The 21,699-nt window shown below is 28.5% G+C and overlaps 1 protein-coding gene across 1 annotated transcript in view; it reads left to right on the top strand.

Moving 5' to 3' along the window:
* LOC107449976 (cell adhesion molecule 2) overlaps positions 1–21,699 on the top strand; it is a 130,241-nt gene that overhangs the window by 101,749 nt on the left and 6,793 nt on the right. Inside the window, exons 3-4 of the mRNA XM_016065671.4 lie at positions 13,539–13,674; positions 18,335–18,468. Coding sequence (XP_015921157.1) covers positions 13,539–13,674; positions 18,335–18,468 — 270 coding nt within the window. The remainder of the gene's footprint in view (positions 1–13,538; positions 13,675–18,334; positions 18,469–21,699) is intronic.

Here is a 21,699-nt window from a genome sequence, read left to right as displayed (position 1 = left end):
TTATTTCCCAGATTGCGGCTACCTCCTATATTTCGATTGTCAAAAATCTATTGAAAAGTCTATTCATAAAAAAGTTATGTTTATTCGGAAAAAGTACGTTTTGGTCGGATTTTTCAACTTTTAATAGACTAATATACTGCACTATTTATATAGCCTATTTTAGGTCAACCTCATTGTACCATTAAGTTTGAGTTCAAGAACGTTAAGATCCGATCATTAAATCGAAAGTTATTCTAGGTGATTAGTCTTTTCTTTCGTTTTTTTTTGGGGGGGGCACTGTGCTTATATGATATTTATATGTTATTTTAATTATCTTTCATATTTTGAAGGAAAGAAATTAAGTAGCAAGAGTAATTTTTTTAAATAATATTAATAGTTTTTAATAGGTGATGTTTGTTAACGGAAAATTAAATGCTTCATTAGAAATAAAAACGCTTAAGCAGCATTTACTTTTCTATTTATTTGTTATTTTTATTAAACAGAAACTAAGATGAAAAAAAAAACTACTGTAGTTTTAAAACTACTGGAAACGTGACTAAGAGAAAAATTGAACTGTTCTAACCATTTAAAATAACTTTGAAGTAGTATATGCATTATTTGATGTTAAGAAATCCATTTGTTAAACGTATGCTTCATTTACTGCACTCAGAAATTGGATAGCATTTCTAGGAAATCTTTTTACTCCACAAAACTCATTTAAATCATTTGTTGACTCTATTATTTTTCTTTGCGAATTTATCACGTTCAGGCACGTAACTTAAATATTGTTGAATTTTCTTTTATTTGTCTGTGTTTTTTATTAAAATTTAGAATTTCTATTTTGAAGATAAACTCTAATGCATAATTATAGTTATTTTCAATTCATTTATTTTTATTTATTTTATTTCAATATTTTTTCAAAGACAATATTGGTTAAATAATAATTAATGCTTTCTTAGGAAAAGAAAATGAAGTTTGGAAAACATTTAACTTTAATATAATTTGGAATTTTTATCTCACACCCTGAATTTATCCATATTTGTAATTTAAATACTCTTAACTCTTTCACGTAATCTTTATTTATATATTTTTATTGTAATTACTTTTAAACTTTATTTAAAATAAACTTATTGAAGACACTTAGAACAAATTTCAACAGGGTAATATGAGGTATTTATATAATTATTTATAAAAACTCTTTCAATGCACCATCGATGAATAATGAAGCATTAAAATAAATATCTATTATAGCTCTTAAAATACACCAAAACTAAACAAAGCAAAGCATTTGCATAGATGTTTGCTATAAGTTCTTAATTTTTCCACAACTGAACAATACAAAGTATTTAAATAAATATCAGTATCAACTTTCAAAATGCATCATAACCAGACAATACTAATTATTCCCATAAACATTATTTATATTTTTTCTAAATACATCCAAAACAGACAATGCTAATTTGCAAAAATATTTATTACAACTTATTAAATCCACCATAAAAGGATCGTGTAATGTTTTTCTTTTTAGTAAATAAGAAGACTGACGTCATCAGGTATTAGAGTAACAAAAGAAAAAGTTGTAAAAATAAGGAGTTTTTTGATAATTAATTAGGGTAAACTACATTATTTTCCATGATATAACGTACAGTGCGCAAAAATAAAAACGGGCCATCCTAAATAACTCTTGATCTAATAATCGGATCTTCACGTTCTAGGACTCAATCTTAATGGTTCGAGGGATTGAACTCAAATATGCTAAATAATAAGTGCACATTACATTTTAAGTTACAAAATCAGACACAAAAACGCACTTTTTCTGAATAAACATGCCTTTTTTAGATGGAATTGGATTTCTGACCCCCAAAATATAGGGAATAGCTGCAATCTAGGAAATATGGTCCCTATAGTTTGGACAGGAGAGCGATCCAAATTTTGAACCCCATTATGTTAATTTTATTTTTTGCGTATTTCAACATATCTCTATAAATTTTTAAGCGAATTGAAAAAAAATTGCACATAGTTACAAAACTCGTTTGTCCTACTAACCACTAAAAGTGAGCCCTAGAACGTGAATATCCCATCATTAGGTTATTAATATTTACCATTAGGTTATCAAAAGTTATTGAAGATGATTCGTTTTTTATTTTGAGCACTGCGCATGAAGTCCTACTGTATAAAAGTCCTACAAAACCCTACCTGAGCAACACAATTTTCATTTTCCAGCAATGGTGTATTTAAAAAGCTCGTTACAATTAAAAAAGTACATAGATGCAATAAAATGACTATATACGACTACTTTGGCTTTTTCCAGAACATGCACTTTCAGGGAAATGGGCTTAATGTGGAACCCTAACATCGATAACTTAAACTATAAAGCTGAGTATATTTGTCGCACTATTTAAAGGATTTTTAAATGAACCATATTTTCGTTGCATTTGATTTACACGGTAAAAAGTTCCACATCAAATTTCGGTATAAATTTCCGGCGTTCAGAGAGCCGGTACTACACTGCTCAAAACAATTAAGGGATATTGTACGTCTTGTATAAAATAACGGAATAAGCAAAATATTTTTTGCATAAAATGGAAGAAAATACTCGCACATGCAATTTTTTCTTAATTTCTAACTTCGCAGTATGCAAATTTTGAGTTTGACGTCGAAGACGACAGTTCAGCGGCAGGGGATTTGAATTGGCTTTCAATTTAATGTAAGACAAATCGGAAAAGAATGATCGACATTCAGTAAGCGCGTTGTTTCGATGTCTCAACAAAGTCATTTAACCGAATCAGAAACTTGGAGAGTTGTTGGTCGGTTAGAGGGGGGGGGATACAAGGCAAAGTAACAGAAGCCATTGGAGTTTCACAAAGTGTGATTTCCAGGATCCGGAACCATTTTTTTTTTTTTTTTTGGAGACTGGGAATGCAGGCCGAAGATCAGGGCAATGACGTAGACGTGCAACAGCGCCCAATGAAGACCGTTATTTAAAGCTAATAACTCGGAGACACCGAAATATGAATACCACTCTTCCTCAACAACACCTTCCCTCAGCTTATGGCACCACAGTTTCAACACAAACTGTACGAAACAGCCTTAACGCTGTAAGTCTGTATGCTCGCCGACCAATGGTGTATGTCACGTTAACAGCAAGCCACCGTCGCGCCGTCAGGGAGGAGGCAGCAGAGCATGTAAACTGCCGGGAAAATGAATATTCTTTTCTCTGACGAATCCCGTTTTTCTGTGCCTCCTGATAAAAGGTGTACTTTCATTTGGGAAGAACGTAGAACTAGAAGCAATCCTGCGTTCGTGTACGAAAGTGTAAGATTTGGTAGTGGGAAGTGATGGTCTATGTTGGCATTTTCATTGATGGGATCACCGATCACCATATCATTCAAAATGGAGCTCTGGTGGGTCACCGAAACAGGGATGAGACCTACTGTAACTCCTTACGCTGCAGCAATTGGAGATGACATCTTGTAAATGGCTGACAATTGCAGGCCACATCGTGTTAACCTGGTGAATGATTTCTTTTCGGAGAAAGGAATCAAACGAATGGATTGGACATCCTGTTCTCCGGACATGAACTCAATCTAGCATTTCCTTGTACATTCTAGGCAGACAAATTGCTGGACACCTACCACCCCCACAAAATCTCTAAGAACTGGAAAGAGCTCTTCTGGAGGAATGGGACAGAATACCCCAACCCTTCATTAATAGCCTCATTGACTCGATGCCTCATAGGTATTCAACGTTGCTGGCCGTACGGGAAAACCATACCCCCTACTAAAAATGATTTTCTTTAAGGAAAAATCTTTTTTTTATTCTAATTTGCCTAAATTGTGTTATTTTCCCTTTTGTTCCCAAATGCTCAATGAAACGCATTTTTTTGCCAAGCAAATGTCATTTCTATCTCATATTGCCTACTATGTCTGTCGATAATATATCAATCATTCAAACAATTCTCCTGGTGCAAAATCAACCCACAAATTCAACATCCTTTGATTGTCTTAAGCAATGTATTTACCGCAAAATCCATTTTTGCCGGAACATGATGGGGAAAAAAATCTGATATACCATAATTTTTACGATACTTACCATAAAATCACTCAGTAACTCTTGTGAAATAAATATTTCTGCAAAAATTGCAGTATAATATTCTACGGTAAAAGGAATTGTACGGATGATGTATACCGTAATTTGATCCAGAATGTTTTACGGTGTGTAATGACGTGCAACAAAGATTAAAAGTTCCTTCTTTTTTTTTTTTTTTTTTTGAATATGATCTAGATAATTATGAAATAAGTCTTTTTTTTTTATTCAAATATAAATTTTATATTGCTAAAACTGATTAGTAACGTCCTTTTAAAATAAGTAAAGCTTATCAAAACAAAAGGAGCTTCACCATAAAATACATTATTTACATGCATAATATTCTATCGCAACCTTAGAAATAAGGCTTTCTTTCCATTGTCAACATCAAAGTCTAAATTGTATTTATAAGCTCAAAAGAAATCATTTTAAGAAATGAAAGTACTATGTTACACGCAATGGCCCAAAGAAGGACACTTAAGAGTTAGATAAAGAAGTGGCGATGTAACACAGGTTTTTCGTAGTTCTTTTTTCCTCGTTAGCAACGGATAAAAGTAACAGTATTTGGATAAATGTTTGAGGCTCCAACATTTGTAGAACTTCAATGCTTTTTTCCATTCAAGCAAAAATCAAACTAATTACATTTGATGAAAATATGCTTAATTATCCAACGAAATAGACGGAGCAAAATTTATCATTTGAAAAAAATTCAATTTCAAACCTATATTAAAAACCTTGATATATGAATTTAAAAAAATTAAACAAACATGCTTGAAAATTATTTTATTTATTGATTCAAAATTTAAAATTATCTGCAAATTCAATAAGCAACGCTCGTAAAAATTAAAAGGAAATTAAACGAAAAAAATATCAAAATGGGAGACCATAAAATAGCAACTGACAATCTTTTGAATCAAATTGTTAATTATAGAAACAATGAAAAATGAAAAAATGAATAAATATGACAACCGAATCTGACGTCTTCGGGGGGGGGGTACCAGCTCCGGAAGTCATAAAAGCAAAACCTTTTCTATTGAGAGAGCACGACAAATGTCTAAATTGCTCTCTCTGTACCCCAAAGGTTTCTCCAAAGTCCAGGAAGAGAATACAATATAAAATATGAAATACATAAAGCAAATACAGAAGTATAAATACAAGACAAATGCATAAGAATAATACACACACAAGCTGACTTGAAACAAAAATCCAATCACTAAATTACACTACTGTATGTGTATTGTTAATTAGAGTTTATTTCTTGACAAATAAACAAGTAAAAGTTTCATCAATTTTTATCCCAAATTTTAATATGTAGTACCTCAAATGTGTTAGTTATCCAACGAAATAGACGGAGCAAAATTTTATTATTTGAAAAAAATTCATTTTAAAACCTATATTAAAAACCTTGATATATGAATTTAAAAAAATTAAACAAGCATGCTTGAAAATTATTTTATTTACTGATTCAAAATTTAAAATTGTCTGCAAATTCAATAAGCAACGCTCGTAAAAATTAAAAAGAAAGTAAACGAAAAAATCCCAAACGAACAAAAATCCAATCACTAAATTACACTACTGTATATGTATTGTTAAATAGAGTTTATTTCTTGATAAATAAACAAGTAAAAGTTTCATCAATTTTTATCCCAAATTTTAATATGTAGTACCTCAAATGTGTTAGTTATAAAGTAACTAACGACGCCACGATAAAATTTTTAATTTTCTCACTCTGAATCAATTTTTAAAAAAATTAAGTGGGATTATGTTTTTTTTCCCACTCGGACAGTTCAGAATTTATTTTGCACCCAGTTCTCAAGAAGTCACCTTAAAAAATACAGTTGTGTTTTTCAATTTCGTGTAAAAATGTATTGAATTGAGAAGATTTGTCGACAAAGAGAGAACTGCATGGATAAATGTTCTAAAGAAGGCCAAGGCCCATTCCGAGGTGTCATGCCAATGAAAATGATGGTTATCTAGCACTGTGTCGACGACTTCATCTTTATCGAATACAAAATACCGATTGCAGCAACTTTGAATAATAATATTGTTATTCAACAATGCAATATTTAAAATAATCATTTCTTCTCTATCTACAGTTTTTTTTTTCAAATTGGAAGTTTAACCATTTTCTTTTTCATGATTTAGCAAAACATTTAAAGTACAGATCAAATTTTTATTCCTCATTTCGAAAATGTAAAATATGACAGAAAAGTTTCCTTTGTTCTGTTATTAGGAAAAAAGAAAAGAATCCTTTACTTTTATTGCTGAAGTAACGTATCAAACTAACTAAAAATTCCCGTTCATAAAAAATAAAACAATAATAATAAACCCAGAGAGCATCCTTCATACAATAACGTTTCTTGCGTAAGGACAATTTCTATTGATCTTACAGAGAAGGCACGTTTTGGAAGATTATTGGATTTGATTCGAATTATTACTAACCTAAAGTACACAAAACTGTCGAATAAGGTAGCTTCTCTGAACAAACCTTTAAAATTGCCTTTGTAGCAATTGCAATATAACTTTGTTCTTTTCGTCTTTTCTGAACTTAGCTTTATAAATGAAAGGGAACCAATAAATATCGTCGTTACTGTCGTTGTAGTCAGCAAATCATATTTATTTTCTTGTTTTGTTTTCATAACATTCTTAATTTTGAGAGAGAATACACAAGAGCGATTCACTACAAATTGGTTCGTCAGAGTCAGTTTTCCGGGACTTGTTTACCACAGGACTCATTTTTATATGTTTCGCAACTTGGCGAGATATTTTTTTCTTTTTTCCCTTTTTTTTTCTTGCATGTTCGTGCCCGGCAGTTCCCAAAAGGCTTATGACAGGAAAAGAAAATCAAAAATGAAATAGAGGAAAGAGGGAAAGTATTTCGGGGAAATCAAGATGCAACTTGGGGATTCAGAAAATACATAAAGTTGGAGAGTAGAAAGTCGGCGAAATAAATAAAACAAAAGTAATAAAATAAGTCACAACGAGAAACATCTTCAAATAATCTCTTTTCCGCGCTTTTCAAAGGAAAAACATGTTGCTTCGCCTAAAAATAAAAGAAAATCTAGTTCTATATTGCATTTTGTTGCAGGTAGATTCTTCATTGTTCTGCATCTTTTTCGATTCCTTTTCAGGCTTCTTTTGCAATTTTATGGGTTTCTAAAGAGAATAATATACATTCTAAAAATAGCGTAAGATGGAGAATAATTTGCAATGCTAGAAAAGAAGATTATGCGATGAAAGAATTATTTTGCTATTTGCTTTATTATTTTCTATTGAGAAATGAAACTTTCATTTTTTTTTCATAACCATTCTTAATTTATATAATGTAACTTACATTTTTATATGAAATTGAAATTGATTTTGATTACTAATAAGTAATTAATAGTAAGTTTAATTTTATAAAAAAATGAAATTGAACATTGAAAAGCTGAAGATTTTAGTCTTATAAAAATGTTTATTGTTCGGCATCTTTTTCAATTTCTTTTCAGGCTTCTTTTTCAATTTTATAAGTCTCTAAAGAGAATAATATACATTCTAAAAATAGTGTTAGTTGCGTTGTATACAGAGAATAATTTACATAGCTAGAAGAGAATAATATACCATGAAATAATTATACAGCTATTTGCTCGATTACTTTCTATTGAGTAAAACAATTTTCTTCTTTTTTCCTTAATAACCATTATTAACTCTTAATAATATAACTCACATTTGTTAAAAAATTTAAATTACTATTGATAACTAATAAAAAAGATTAAATATTATGGTTTGGTGCAGAATTACTAATAAGTTATTGTAAAAATATCAATGATTACTATCTCACTAGTTAAATTAACTGTAGGTAGTTTTCGTTGCTTTTTGAAAGGCTTTTTTCAGGTATCTTTCATATTTTTATATGTTTTTATGAGAAATATACGTCTTGAAAAAAGTATGTTATATGCTGGGTGTAGTAAATAGTCTAAAACAAAATAGAATATTGTGCAACACAACGAGTACAGAATCTTTCGCTTTTTTTTTCTTTCAGTAGTAAAACACTTCTATTTTACACACTATACAACTTTATACTTCCTTTGTATTTTTTAGTTGTTTTTCAACTAAAAATAGCAATACTGTCAAATAAAAAGTAATAAAAATTGTTTATAAATATCTGTAAAAGTAAATAATAAATTTTAAGCTTTTCAGTTTAGTGCATGATAGCGTGAAGTTTTTTGATACAGATTTATTTGTGATTTATGATTTTTTTTCAGTATAAAGAAAGGGTTTCATAATAAAACGAAAAATACATTTATATCTTGCATAAATATTTTTCTCTGCATATTTTACCGAATAAATAGTTTTTATGCCACCCTCTAGGGAATCATTAAAATTACCAAACTTTATCACCATTACCAATTTTTATCATGCATTGAAAAACCATATTTTATTGTTAATTTTACCAAATTCATTACTGAAGTTCTTCAATAAAAATTACCAAGCTTTTTAAAGTTTCCGTGGAATCACAAACACTTTAAGTTTTACCAGATTCGGGTAGTCATACAAAATATTTTTTTCTCAGTGTAGACTTACATTTACACGCATAGGGCTTATTTTAATCAAAAACAAAGAATCTATTGAGCGTTCTCTAATAATTTATGATCCTTGCTTTGTATGCTATATCAGTAAAAGTGAAATAAACCCGAGTAGTTTTCATGACCTTTTTGAGGACGTTACTGCATTAGTATTTTGAAAGCCGTTAGAAACCACGTGTCTCCTTTGTTTACTGTTAAAACGTGTTTCTATGAACCTAAATAAAGTCAAAGAGAATTAAAAGAAAAAGAAATATAAAGTTAGGCAATAAAATGTTACTTTAGGAATATAGAGAATAGGTGCAGTAATAGTGTCTTTAATTGTTTGGTAGTCGTTTTGATAACTCCGGAATCATTTGTGCTACAATCCTGAAATTTTGACAGCATGCTTCAATTGGCAATTTTAGTCCAAGAACTAAAAAATTGTTTAAAAATTTAACATTACTTTTACTGAAGACACTTGAAATTAATGTTCATTTATCCTTGCGAAATATCTGAATATTAAAAACTCCCGCGTTCGAAACAAGCTTTAATTTTTTTATCCTTAATTATAAACCTTTACCTTTAAAAAAAGCCCCTTATCATCTCGCATGGTGTTTGTTTTTAATTGTTGCCTGAATAATTTGGTGAAAATACTTTTGATAAAAATACTATGAAGCGATTCTTCACTTTTATTTAAAAGTTAAATAAGTGACAATATTAGTATAAGTATGTAATATGATTTATAATGTAATCGAAATTTAAAGAAAAATGATTTTTTAGCCATTCTTATTTCCGCACTGGTTTGTGATGCCATTGTATCACAGTGTGTTTTAAAAGTTTCATTTCTAACGGTAATAATAAACAACAACTGGTAATTATGATTGTTTTTTTTACTTCATATGAAAAATAGGAATTCAGTAAGTTTCACAATAAAGCCTTTATTTTTACCCTACATGACGGTACAGTATTTTTCGGTATTTTACATCACGGTATTTTTCGTAGTTTCTAATGCATAAATCATTTATTAAATCAAATCATTATTAAATCAATATAATTTAGCAAACTGAAATTGATAAATTATAAATAATGAACTTCATTCTAATTAATAACTGTAATAAAATATACACCATAAGCCTACAGCTATCGCAATTGCAGTTTCATATAAATCCAAAACGTGTAATGATACAATATACAAAAAAGATTAAGTTCTACAGAATGTAAGACAATTTACGGCTCAAAAATTAAAAATAAGTTTAACTGAATAAGTTGTTCTTATGGCAATTTTCAAGATATCAAGATAAAATTATCGAATTTTACCACAATACCAAATTTTACAGCATATTATAAAAAAATATTTTACTGTTAATTTTTCAAAATCATTATCACAACTCTTCGTTAAAAATTACCTAGCTTTTTGATGTTCCCATAGAGCAAGAAACGTGATAACTTTTACAATATTCCTTAAACTTTGACCATGCTTTTCATGTTCAGCGTAGGGAATAAAAATACTAATACATGCATGTGACAATTGCATATAGAATATTCACTATTTTTAAAAATTTAATAATATAGTTGCGTTTAAAATTTTTGAACACTAAAGTTTACCAAAATTCGCTATCCAAATTTCCAATTCATATAATAGCCTAAATAAAAACAAAAACTAAACAAAACTCTTCCCTATTTGCCAGCTATATAAAGCTATCGTAACCGAAAAATTATATTTTATTTATAAAAACTCTTGCTCTATATACTGAATAAATAAGAAAAGTTTAGTAAATCCTCCCCAAAAAAATCCAATTTAAATTTACTAAAGTTTTCTGAAATTTCTGTTCCAAAATATCTCAAAATTAATAACTCTTAAAATATGAAGACGTATTTCTTTCCAAAAGATCAGAAACTAAAACTAAAAGTTATGTGTCGCTAATAATGAGACAGTGCTAGGATACGGGCAGACATGTCTGGGAAATAATGCAGGCGCTATAGTATTCCTGGCTTAAAGTTTGACAGTTTCTGTGAATATAATCCACACAAAAAATATATATTTCCCTAAGCGAGAATTATCGGTTTTGTAAAAAACGAAAATGTTTTTTACTTAATATATTACCTAGAGATAAAAATGCAATCAAAATCTGTTTTTTGATTGTTTACTATTGTTTACTTTCTAATTTATTTACTTTTGTCTAGAGGGTACACAAAAATATCAAAATGTTTTTTTTTTACGAAGATAGACTTTTTTTAAAAAGTGATGCAACTTTTATAAATATATTAATATGGCTTATAAAAAATAAATTTTACTATGTCTATAAAACAATAAAAATGGAAAGTGCGCGTGTGTGTACTTCTAATAAAATTGTTTGTGCTGGCAGCTGATTTCTCCTTTTTTTTAAACTTGATTTTTTCAAACTAATTTTCTGCGTATTTTAACAAAAAATATTTTCAACATATCAACTGCGTGTATTTTTAAAAAATCACTAATATTTAGCATTAAAAATTTTTAAAAAAAACATCTTAAGTGATAGAAATAAATGCATTAATCAAAGTAATGAAAATATCACTAAAACTAATGATATTCAATAAACTATGATATTTTTTCATTTAAAAATGAATTAAATGTTTTTTACATATTAATAATAATGGAGGCATTGTTAGTATAATTAAAATTTCTGGTACATTTGCGCTCTTAGTGTAACTGGAATTACTCCAGAGATTTCAAAACAAACGCTTGATTTATTACTGAGTATTTTTAAAGTTAAACAAATATGGCTATATCAACTAAAAAATGATACGCAGTTTTTCCCTCTAGAGCAGGGGTGTCAAACTCAAAAGCTAACTTGGGCCAAATAAACAATGCTTAACTTTAGGCGGGTCGCAAAAAAAAAACAAAGAAAAATCAATGTTCATAGAAAACAAATATTTTTATTTTGAATTGTAATAAACATATATAAAGTTAAATTATTGTTTACGTCCTGATACTTGACATCTCTTCTCTGCTTCTATCTTTTTTATTTCGGGAGAAATTTTATTGACCGAGACTACTTTCAAAATTGACCGAACGTGCGGGCAAATAATACGGTTTCGGACAGGAGTTTTATTTCCATTCATAACAGAAAATTATTGCTCTCACTGATAAGTACTTCCAAACATGGAAATAATTTCATATGCGAATTTTCGAGTATTTTCAAACCTTGCCGCTAAATATTCGTAAAATTCAGGCACACCCACTTCAATGACTTTTGCCTTCAAATTTAAGTCGCACTGAATCTCAAACACTTCCATTTGCATGTAACTGGGTACTGAGTCTATATTTATTGAGAAAATCGAAGAAAACAAGCAAAATTTGTCTTCCAAAGAATTAAAATCTTTAAACCTTGTATCAAATTCTGTTCTAAGATTTGAAATTTTTTTCTGTATATTTTTGATACGATACAGTATCATCTAAACTAGATTTGTTCTTGTTGCACATTGGGAAGTGAGTTAAATCGTCACTTTTCAGTTGCCTTTTCCAAAGAAATAGTTTACATTTGAATGCTTTAATTATGTCAAACATGCTCGTAATGATCTGATCATTGCCTTGTAACAATAAATTTAAATCAGATAAGTGTTTGGTTATATCAGCCATAAAAGATAAATCGTGCAACCATATTTGATCTTAGAACAAGCTTGTATCTTGATTTTTAATTTGTAAAAACTTACATATTTCTTCTTTCAAATCCCAGAATTGCTTGAGAACCATGGAGCAAGATAACCAACGTAACTCGCTATAGTAGGCTAAACCTGAATATGCACTATCTAATTGATAGCTTAGTGTGAAACGGACTCCATTTCAGCCAATTAGAATTTCACATTTTCGTGCGTACGATTTAAAATGATCCATATAGTTTATAAATAAAGTATATTATAATTTTATATGCTGGTTTCGTTTCTAATTCACATTTCTATTTTATTTTTACTTTGCTTCGGATATATTGACTGGGCCGCAAAAATATTAACCTCGGGCGCATGCGGCCCACGGGCCGCGAGTTTGACACCCCTGCTCTAGAGAAACGACGAGTTCCGTTTTTATATGATTATTTTTGTAATTATTAGGTTGGACTTAAGGGTCATCGGACATCTAATAATAACTCCGTCCTAACGTCAAGAATTTTAAATTATCAGTAAATAAATAGTTGCTAGTTACTAACGGACACCGAACATGGGAAGAGATCCAAAATAGACTAGTTATCCATGGATAATATAGCCAAAAGCAAAGCCGTCCCCTCGCTATTATTATTTAATAAATGATGAATTAATAATAAATTTTAAAAATTTTAGGATAAACTTAATTTAAAAATTTGATTAATCTAGCCGCTTAAACTTTAAATAATTTAACTACATCTACATCACCAAAAGAGCTTGATAATTTATTAAAACCCAGTAACCGAAATATTTTTGTAGTTCGAGAAATAAAGCAGCTTAAGAAAAATAAATGAGTTAAAAATAGATTTTCATATTGGAATAGCTACGACCGTGAATTAATGAGTTATTCACTTGCAAGGAATTAAAAAGTACGCCGTTACATTGATCGTTAGAAAACGAATAAATGTATTTATATTCACTTTTAATAAACTGTGAGTAAATTTAAATAATTCATTTAAATGAATCATAATAAGATTAAGAATGATTAAAAAAAATTAAATTTATAAAATTAAATAAATTTTAAAAGCTAGCAAATATGTAATGCCTATAAAGGCATCATGATTGATTCTTTCCAAAAAAAATAGAACAAGCGTATAAAAACAATCCATTATAAGTATTGATCGCAAATTATAATTCAGTATAGCCTTAACCTATATTCTGTGAACAATACTGCTAACTTTATTATTAGTAGATTTTCCTATTAATGTGAAGATGCTAATTATTATCATTAAAATGTTTTTTAAATGCTTATAGCTTTCAAAATCCGGCAGCCAATCTGTTTATTTACGCCACGTGGATCTGAATAGTGCTGGTGTATACAGATGTGAAGTATCAGCAGAGGCTCCAGAATTTCAAACAGTAGAAGCTGAAAAGCCGATGAAAGTATTCGGTATGAATTTATTTTCTATTTAAAGATTTAGGGCATTTACCAAGTTAGATTATGTATTATTATGTAAGTTTCCAAATTTAGGGAAATTTTTATGCAAATTTGCAGACTTATATCTACAACTTTAATAAATTTCAAATATATGTTTGTAAGCGGAAGAACATATTCTGGTCAAATTGCCGTACTGTATGGGTATGACATTTCTGGTTTAAAAAAACTATGTTGCTTATACGAACCAAAATGTACGGTTTTTGTACCATTTATTTAGAAAATATTCCATTCATATGGCAACGATTTACAAGTAATTCTGTTTTTTAAAATTATAGTTCTTATTACCATACATTTAGTAAAAGATACAAAACAAAACTGCTGTTTTTGCTATTGCGGTCATTATAAATTAATCTCGATTTCAATGCAACGTAATTGACTACATCTATTGTAAATATTTCAGTACCATTTTTATACCAAAAAATTCACCAAACTATTTTTTTTTCCTTTTTTTTCATATTTATTAAAATAATGTTTGTTATTTTAAGTTAGATGATACTTTACTAAGTTTTGGTGATACTTTACAAAGTCTTTTAAATTAGGTTCCTTTTAGTTAGGTAGACGCTCAATATTCAAAAAACTCTTTCTGGTTTGTTTGTTTTTTTCGTGTAACTAATATTTCAATTTAATTTTTATTGAACTATATGCCTCAGATTTAATTCTTCTATATTTTTCACCCAAAATATCGATCTGGTTGGTAAACAAACTCTATAACAAGAAGGAACTAAATACTTAAGAGGTAATAATATGAGTGATAAATAAAAAATAAAAATTAATGGTTTCATGATTTATTAAAATATATGGTTTTACGATAGAATAAAAATAATTATCTCGTAACAATTACTATGTCCATCAATAAATAAGGTGCATGAAATGTAATTGGTATACAGCAAAAATTCCCGTATCAAATTACGGTAAAAATCCCTTGCACTCAGGGTGGTGGTACTTTTTACCGCAAAGCCAATTTTTACCTTAATATGTTACGGAACAAAAAAATCTGATATACCGTAATTTTTGCAATAATAATTACCGTAAAATAATAAAATCACTCCAATTAAATAAATATTATTAAAGGTTTGCGAAATTAAACTAAATTATGAAATTAAACAATAATTATCGTAAAAATTAGGAAAATTTAAAACTATTGAATAAATATTACTGTATAATATTTATTGGATTTTAAGGTGAAATGAATTTTACAGATTATGCACTCAAAGTGCCAGTACTTTATACCGTAATTTGATCCGGAAATTTTTTAAAATGTGTATGTTGAACATTTATACATAAGTATCAAAGATAATTTTTAAATCATGCACCTGGTTCAAAAGTTTTAACTTAATCAAATTTGCACAAAAAGTCGAGCACGTTCTCAAATAAATCTACAAATTCTCATAGAAATTCTACTTAAATACTTTTGCTGAATTATTATATCAATTAAAAGCAAAGTATACCGAATACGATTAGAAATTATCATGTAAATTAATCCTTTAAGAATATTATTGCATGCTATTATAATACAGTTTGAGCAGTTGCAAGATAATATTGTTCAAAATACTATCTTAGGTTTATAAAGAAAATAGTTTTCTTGAAAAAATAATACGAAGCATATGCCATTTATTTATTATGCATGAAAAAATCTTTAAAATAATATTATTATATAAACGCTAGAATAAAATGAATAAGCAACTATTATCGATAGAATCTTTATAAAATTTGTGTAGATGTAGTAAAATTTCAAGAAGTTTTTACTAATTCCATTGTTTAGTATTAAATCCATAATTTGGTCGGACTCTATCAAAACAGATGGGAAATAATCAGCAACTATTAAATTGAAGTTGATAGTCGCAATTAAAACTAGCAATAAAGAATGCTTGATTAAAATTCTCTCAGTTGCTCAGTTGCTCAGTATGCTTATTTTAATTTCTCTCAGTTATTTTTACATATAACAACAAAAAAAAACTTTAAGCTTCCTCATGATTAGTATACAATTAGACGTATATTTAACATTTTTATTACAATTAATTTATAGTTAATTGAGACTTATTTCAGATTTTCAAGATAATTAATTTATCTCAATAGAATTATAAAGGAATGTTAGAAATAAGTCTTCAGATGTTAACTGTAAAAAAAGTAACAATTTTAAACAAATTAGTTAAAATTTACCCTATCTTAACAACTTCTATGCTGTAAATATATGTTTCTCCTTAAAGTCATATAAATTGAAATTGTTTCTAAACTATGAGTCAAAGCACTTATGCGTTCTCTTTATATTTATTTCACAGCAGTTTAATGGGACCTGCTTAAAAGAAACTAAAATTTCTTTTAATATAAGTACTTAGATTTATGAAAAATTAATGACGCTATTTGAAAGTAAATTAAGGTTTTGCATGAAACAACATGTTTTATGGCTGATTATTATAATTTAAAACTTTTTTATGACTACACACATATTTTTCTCAAGACCTAGTTGTCGTAATTAAACAAAATTGCATATTTCTTCAATTTTAAATTATGCTAGAAAAAGATCTTACTATACATTTCGAAATTTCTAGTCGCATTTAATTAAAATTAACTGTTAAATATTTTGATAATTTAAACTTTGAAAACAAGCTTGAAATAGCTATTGAAACTAATAGTTAAAAACAAATATTTTATTCATTTTTAAAATGAAGGGAAATATGGCTATCCACTATAATAGGTTTCGAAAAATATCTAGGTTATTTACTCTAAAGTTTTTTTATTTTAACAAATACGTATCCTCATAGTCCTATATTTCAGTTTATTCCGTTATAAGTTGAACAATTTTGACTAAAAATACAAAACCCTTTTGCGCTTATTAGATTGCTTTTTTTAACTATTCCTAAGGAACGAGATTTTTTTTTCAGTTTATTATAGACAATAGTTTTAGTTGATTTGATATTTCTGTTAAAGTAAAGAGACACCAATAAAGTCCTTGCGATTGTCTGGTATTTTTCATTGCGTTTATTTTCAACTAGTACTGACCCCAAATGATCATTCGTCCCGAATGATCAATTCTACACTTTTAAAAATTTCTCGGTGAAAATGGTTAAATAGCAATTTATTCAATTGTTAGTTTACTATATTCAACCGAAACAGTCAAATAACAGTAAAAAAGATGAGGTTAAAACTCTTTATGGGAAGAAAAAAAAATTTTGATTGTTCCTTACTAATACAATTTTGCAACCAGAATTGTATACGTGCCATCTGGACCCACCTTATGGATGAACAGGGAGTTGAATTTCAGCTTTTATACTACTATATTTCTTCCATTGCTTCAATACATGAGGAGTTTCCTGTGTCCTGCACTTTTCAATTGGTGACCCTGGACTATTATAATACGAAAATGTCATCCACGCGTAAATAAAGCAGCACCCACAGAACTCCAATGTTCGTTTAAGTTTCATTTTGATGGTTCAGAAACTGTGTCAGTTTTAAGTAGTTACAAAAACGTATAGTATTATATTCACGGTTTTTTAAACGTAACGGTTGTAAACGGTTTCAAAACCATTATGGTAAAAATTTTCTTAACCTAACTTGATTAATAGAATAGATATACTGTCGTCGGTCATTTTTCCCTAAATTTAGAAAACCTTCAAAAAGTGTGGTACGTGCGTGCACTAAACTACCATAGTTTAGGTGGAGTTGTAGTATTTTAATAAAATTTAAAAGCTTATTGATGGAGCTGCAACACTGAATAATTTACAAAAATTATTAAAATCAATGTAATATCGGTAAAACTAGTTAATGAGTTTATGTATTACGTTACATCTAATCACAATGAAAGAACTAATCCGATCATAGGTTTTATATATTAATGTGTCAAATTTTACCAAATAATAAATATTTTCTTCATATGTTACCTTTGCTGTACTAGCCAGATGTACTACGCATAAATTTCATTGGCGGAAAGAAGATAATCCACAGATTCATGCAGCATCTTAAAGCATAAAACGTCACAGAACTTTTTATTTTATTTTAGAACCCTTTCACCTCATAAGTTACATCCCCCCCCCCTCACTTCGAAACGGACGCGGAAGTCTTGCTTAAATAATCTGTACTCAAATTAGGCGATGCTGTTTAACTAACTCGTTAAAAAGCCTTCACATTAATAGAATTCGAAAATTTGAGAATAAAAAACTATTCTTAACGTGAGTTCAAGAAAATATTATTATTATCTCAATTCTGCATAAATGATGTAGGCAATCTATATCTTAATAATTATGTATCTTATAAAATATGCAACCCTTTGCTTGTATTAAACTTTTGTTCAAATAGTTTATTTTCAAAATGTTGTTTTCTCTACAAACTTAATCGAACAAATAGAATTTTTGGCACTTATCGCTCATTTAAGTTTCGGTAGGATTAGATTTATGCATTTGATCCTAAAACTTATTACTTTTTTATTCGATGCACACCAATGACTGACTCTTAAGTTATAGAGAATAAACATCACCATCTTTATTTTTCTGAATTTTTATTAAAATATATAATTACAACATGTTAGTATGCGTATGATTTAACGTAACGTGTTTATTTTTTTATTGTCTAATATGCCTTATTAACTGATTCACGTTTTAAAAATTTTATCTTACAGTTCTGCCAACAGAGGGGCCTAGCATAACAGGTGGACGCTCTAAGTATCGACTTGGAGATACAGTTTCAGTTAATTGTACTTCTTCTAAGTCTAAACCTGCAGCTACTCTCAGATGGTACATTAATGACGAATTAGTAAGTATTTTGCATTTATAATTTTGAATTATTATTACAAAGAATGACGTTCTATGATTACAAATGATATCTTCGAATCTTGATTTGAATGGTTTTTCTGTTTTTTAAAAAAAATCAGGATTAGAGAGTAATTGATTATTAATTCTGTCGAACTTTTCCCCGGAAATTGAACCTTTTCTGCCAAAGTTCAATGCAAGGACTTTAATGTAAATGATTAATAAATTTGCCATGCTTAACCCCGAAAACTGAACATGTTTCGCCAAAGCTCAACAAAAGGACTCTAACACTAACGTTAAGCTTAGAAATATGATTGAATAAAAAAGTGAAGTCTTGTAGTGATTTTATTTTATTTTATCCGTCGTTGAACAGCCGGCCCAATTTTATGGGTTTACGACTACTCCTGTTCAACTCCGTAGCCTTGTAATTTTGAACCCAATCCAGAAGACAAGGGAACTCCTGGATCGAGTATTGGGAGAAATTTGCCTTCGTGGAGAACTTTTTGATAAAACTAGCCCTCATTTGCGTTAGTTGGATAGGAAGATCACGAGATCCACCCACGGTTAGCCTGACGGCAAGGGGACTCTAACCCATGATCCGTCTACCACTGAGGATATTTCACGTCAGCACTGTGGTTGGTCGGTGCATGCCGGATGCGGAATTCGTAGGCTCTCTTGCAGTGGTTGGTGTAAACTACACACTGATCACTTGACTGAGTGAGTACTATTTCTTACAGGCTTTTCCAGTCCTAACATTCCCTGTGGCGGCTTGCCTATGCAAGGTATTCCGTAACCACCGCCCGTAATATTTATATTGACAATCCTTATGAGGAATAAAGTAAAAATTGAATGCACACCAAAGATGTGAGTTGACATTTAATATTAGATTCATTAACATTGGTTTCATAGACTGCCCAGAATACGTCAATACTTAAACTTTTAAATTGAAAAATATAGAAAGGCTAACTTCTAAATACTTTCCGAGACCGTTCGACGAATCTTTATGAATAGTGTATTCCTTTTGCATGTTTATGAATTTAGAGTTAAATATGCATGAATAAAACACTAGAAAAATTCTAAATCTCACGGCGAAATACTAAAGAAAGCAGGACTGAATATATAAAATGTTGTCAGCATAACTGACTTTTGTTTTTGTTATTATATTTGTTTTTACTTTATAGTAAATACTCATTTTTTTCTTTTTTACTTTTTATCAACTAGATAGCTTGTTTTGTTTTATATAGATAACTACTTGTTTGCTTTAGTTTAAAGTAGAGCACTGTTTCACGGAAGAAACGAAAATATTTGTCTTACGGAAAATTTTTAGTTATTGATCACAGATATAAGTTTGCAGAATTTATTTTATTTCATGTATTTGAATTTATAACAAAATGCATAAATTTTCTCAAAAGCAGTGAAAAAATTTAAAAAGAATTATTAACTTTTTATGGGATTACTCTTTACTTTTAATGAATTTAATTAGCTAAAAAGTGAACCCTCCAGATTTAAAAAAAAACGATAATAATTTTTCCAATTTTATTTTATTTAAATTTATTTGCTGCTTTTTTTTAATTAATTAAAATATGTTGTATTGAAACTTTTACTTTTTGCATTAAAAGTAACTTTTATACTAAAAAATATCTGTTCTAGTATTTCATTAATTTTTATTCTCAAACTAATAAATTATTCAAATTAGATAAACTGACTTTTTATTCGTACATTTCAAGATTTTTGTTAATGCCATTACTATAATTAATATCGTTTGTATGGATTAAGTTTGATGATTTTTTGAATGTTCACTTATTTGAAACTTCCCAAACAGAATTTAAGTAGCCTTTTTAAGCAGTGATATTCAAACAAACAAAAAACTAATTATGTTTTCATAAAAACAAATTAATGCAATGTAAAAAGAATTATGTACGAAAAAAAATGTTTGTAAAATTCAAATATTTCGTTCAGCTATTTTGTATTTTATATTTTTTGAAAAAGATATTTTTGTTAAATTTATTAAAGTCATATATTTTTCAATGCAAAATTTTTCCATACAAGATTTATTTTAAAATATGCAAATTACAAATTTAAATATTTCAGTAAATTATGTTTTGTTACTAGTAGATGCATTTATTTCATAATACAAAATAGGCATGAACGCTCTGTATGCATTTATTATATTTTGGAGCTTAGTTTGTTGTATCTAAAGAAAATTGATTTTTGATTGATGCATTCGTAATGCCAGTTTAAAATAAGCCTCTATAATATCATTGGATCTAGATTTTACGGAAGAATAATTATCGTAATAATGGTAATGTTCCACCGTACCTATGCGTTTTTGTGAGGAGGCATTATTAAACATATATATTAAAGATTTGCCTTATTTAGTGAGAATTTTATAATATTTTTATTTCATAAAATGAAAAATCACAAAATAAAGATATGCATTATTTTAACACGAAAACGATTATTACGATTTGATTTTATAATTTAATAACGGTCACACTAAGGGGCAAAACCGCTAGTCTTAACACCAAGAATTTTAAATGGGCAGTAACTGAATAGTTCCTAATAGACACGTTATGAATTTAGTGATTTAATGGTAAATAAAATAGCAAAAAACAAATAAAACCCGACATTATTAGTATTAAACTTTAAATAATCTGGCTACAGCTTAGTCACCAATAAGATCGTAAGAATTAATATAACCCTGTAATTGGAATATTTTTTGTGGTTAGAGATATAAAGTAGCTTAAGGAATAAAGAGTTAAAAATAGATTTTGATATTCGATTCAGTCACGACAGTGCATTAAGAAGCTATATATTTGTATTGAATTAAAAAGTTAGCTATTAAATTGATTGTAAAGAAAAGAATAAAATATTTATATTCACTTTTCGTAAAATGTGAAAAAATTTTAATGGTTGCTTTATTTAATTAAAATTAGCTTAAGAATGCTTAAATGAATATATAAAATTAAAGAAATTAAAAGTCAGTGAATATGTAATGCCTATAATGGCATCACAGCATCAATGATATTTTAATATTACAAACAATATTATGCAATAGTATTTGATAAAAATTAGTATTAGGTTAAAGGTTATACTTATGTAAACTACATCTTATTTAATATTACTTTTATGTATTTCTTTTAAATCATAAGATTTTTCATGATTTAAGTAATTCAAAATTCGCGTGAAATTCAAATACCGTGACATTTATACAGTAATATAAAAATGAAGAGAA

This window comes from Parasteatoda tepidariorum, chromosome 8 (assembly GCF_982258835.1).
Source record: "Parasteatoda tepidariorum strain Cologne lab strain chromosome 8, Ptep-v5.0, whole genome shotgun sequence".
NCBI classification, from domain to species: domain Eukaryota; kingdom Metazoa; phylum Arthropoda; class Arachnida; order Araneae; family Theridiidae; genus Parasteatoda; species Parasteatoda tepidariorum.
The sequence above is the reverse complement of the archived record's forward strand: the minus strand, read 5'-3'. Positions and strand labels throughout refer to the sequence as shown.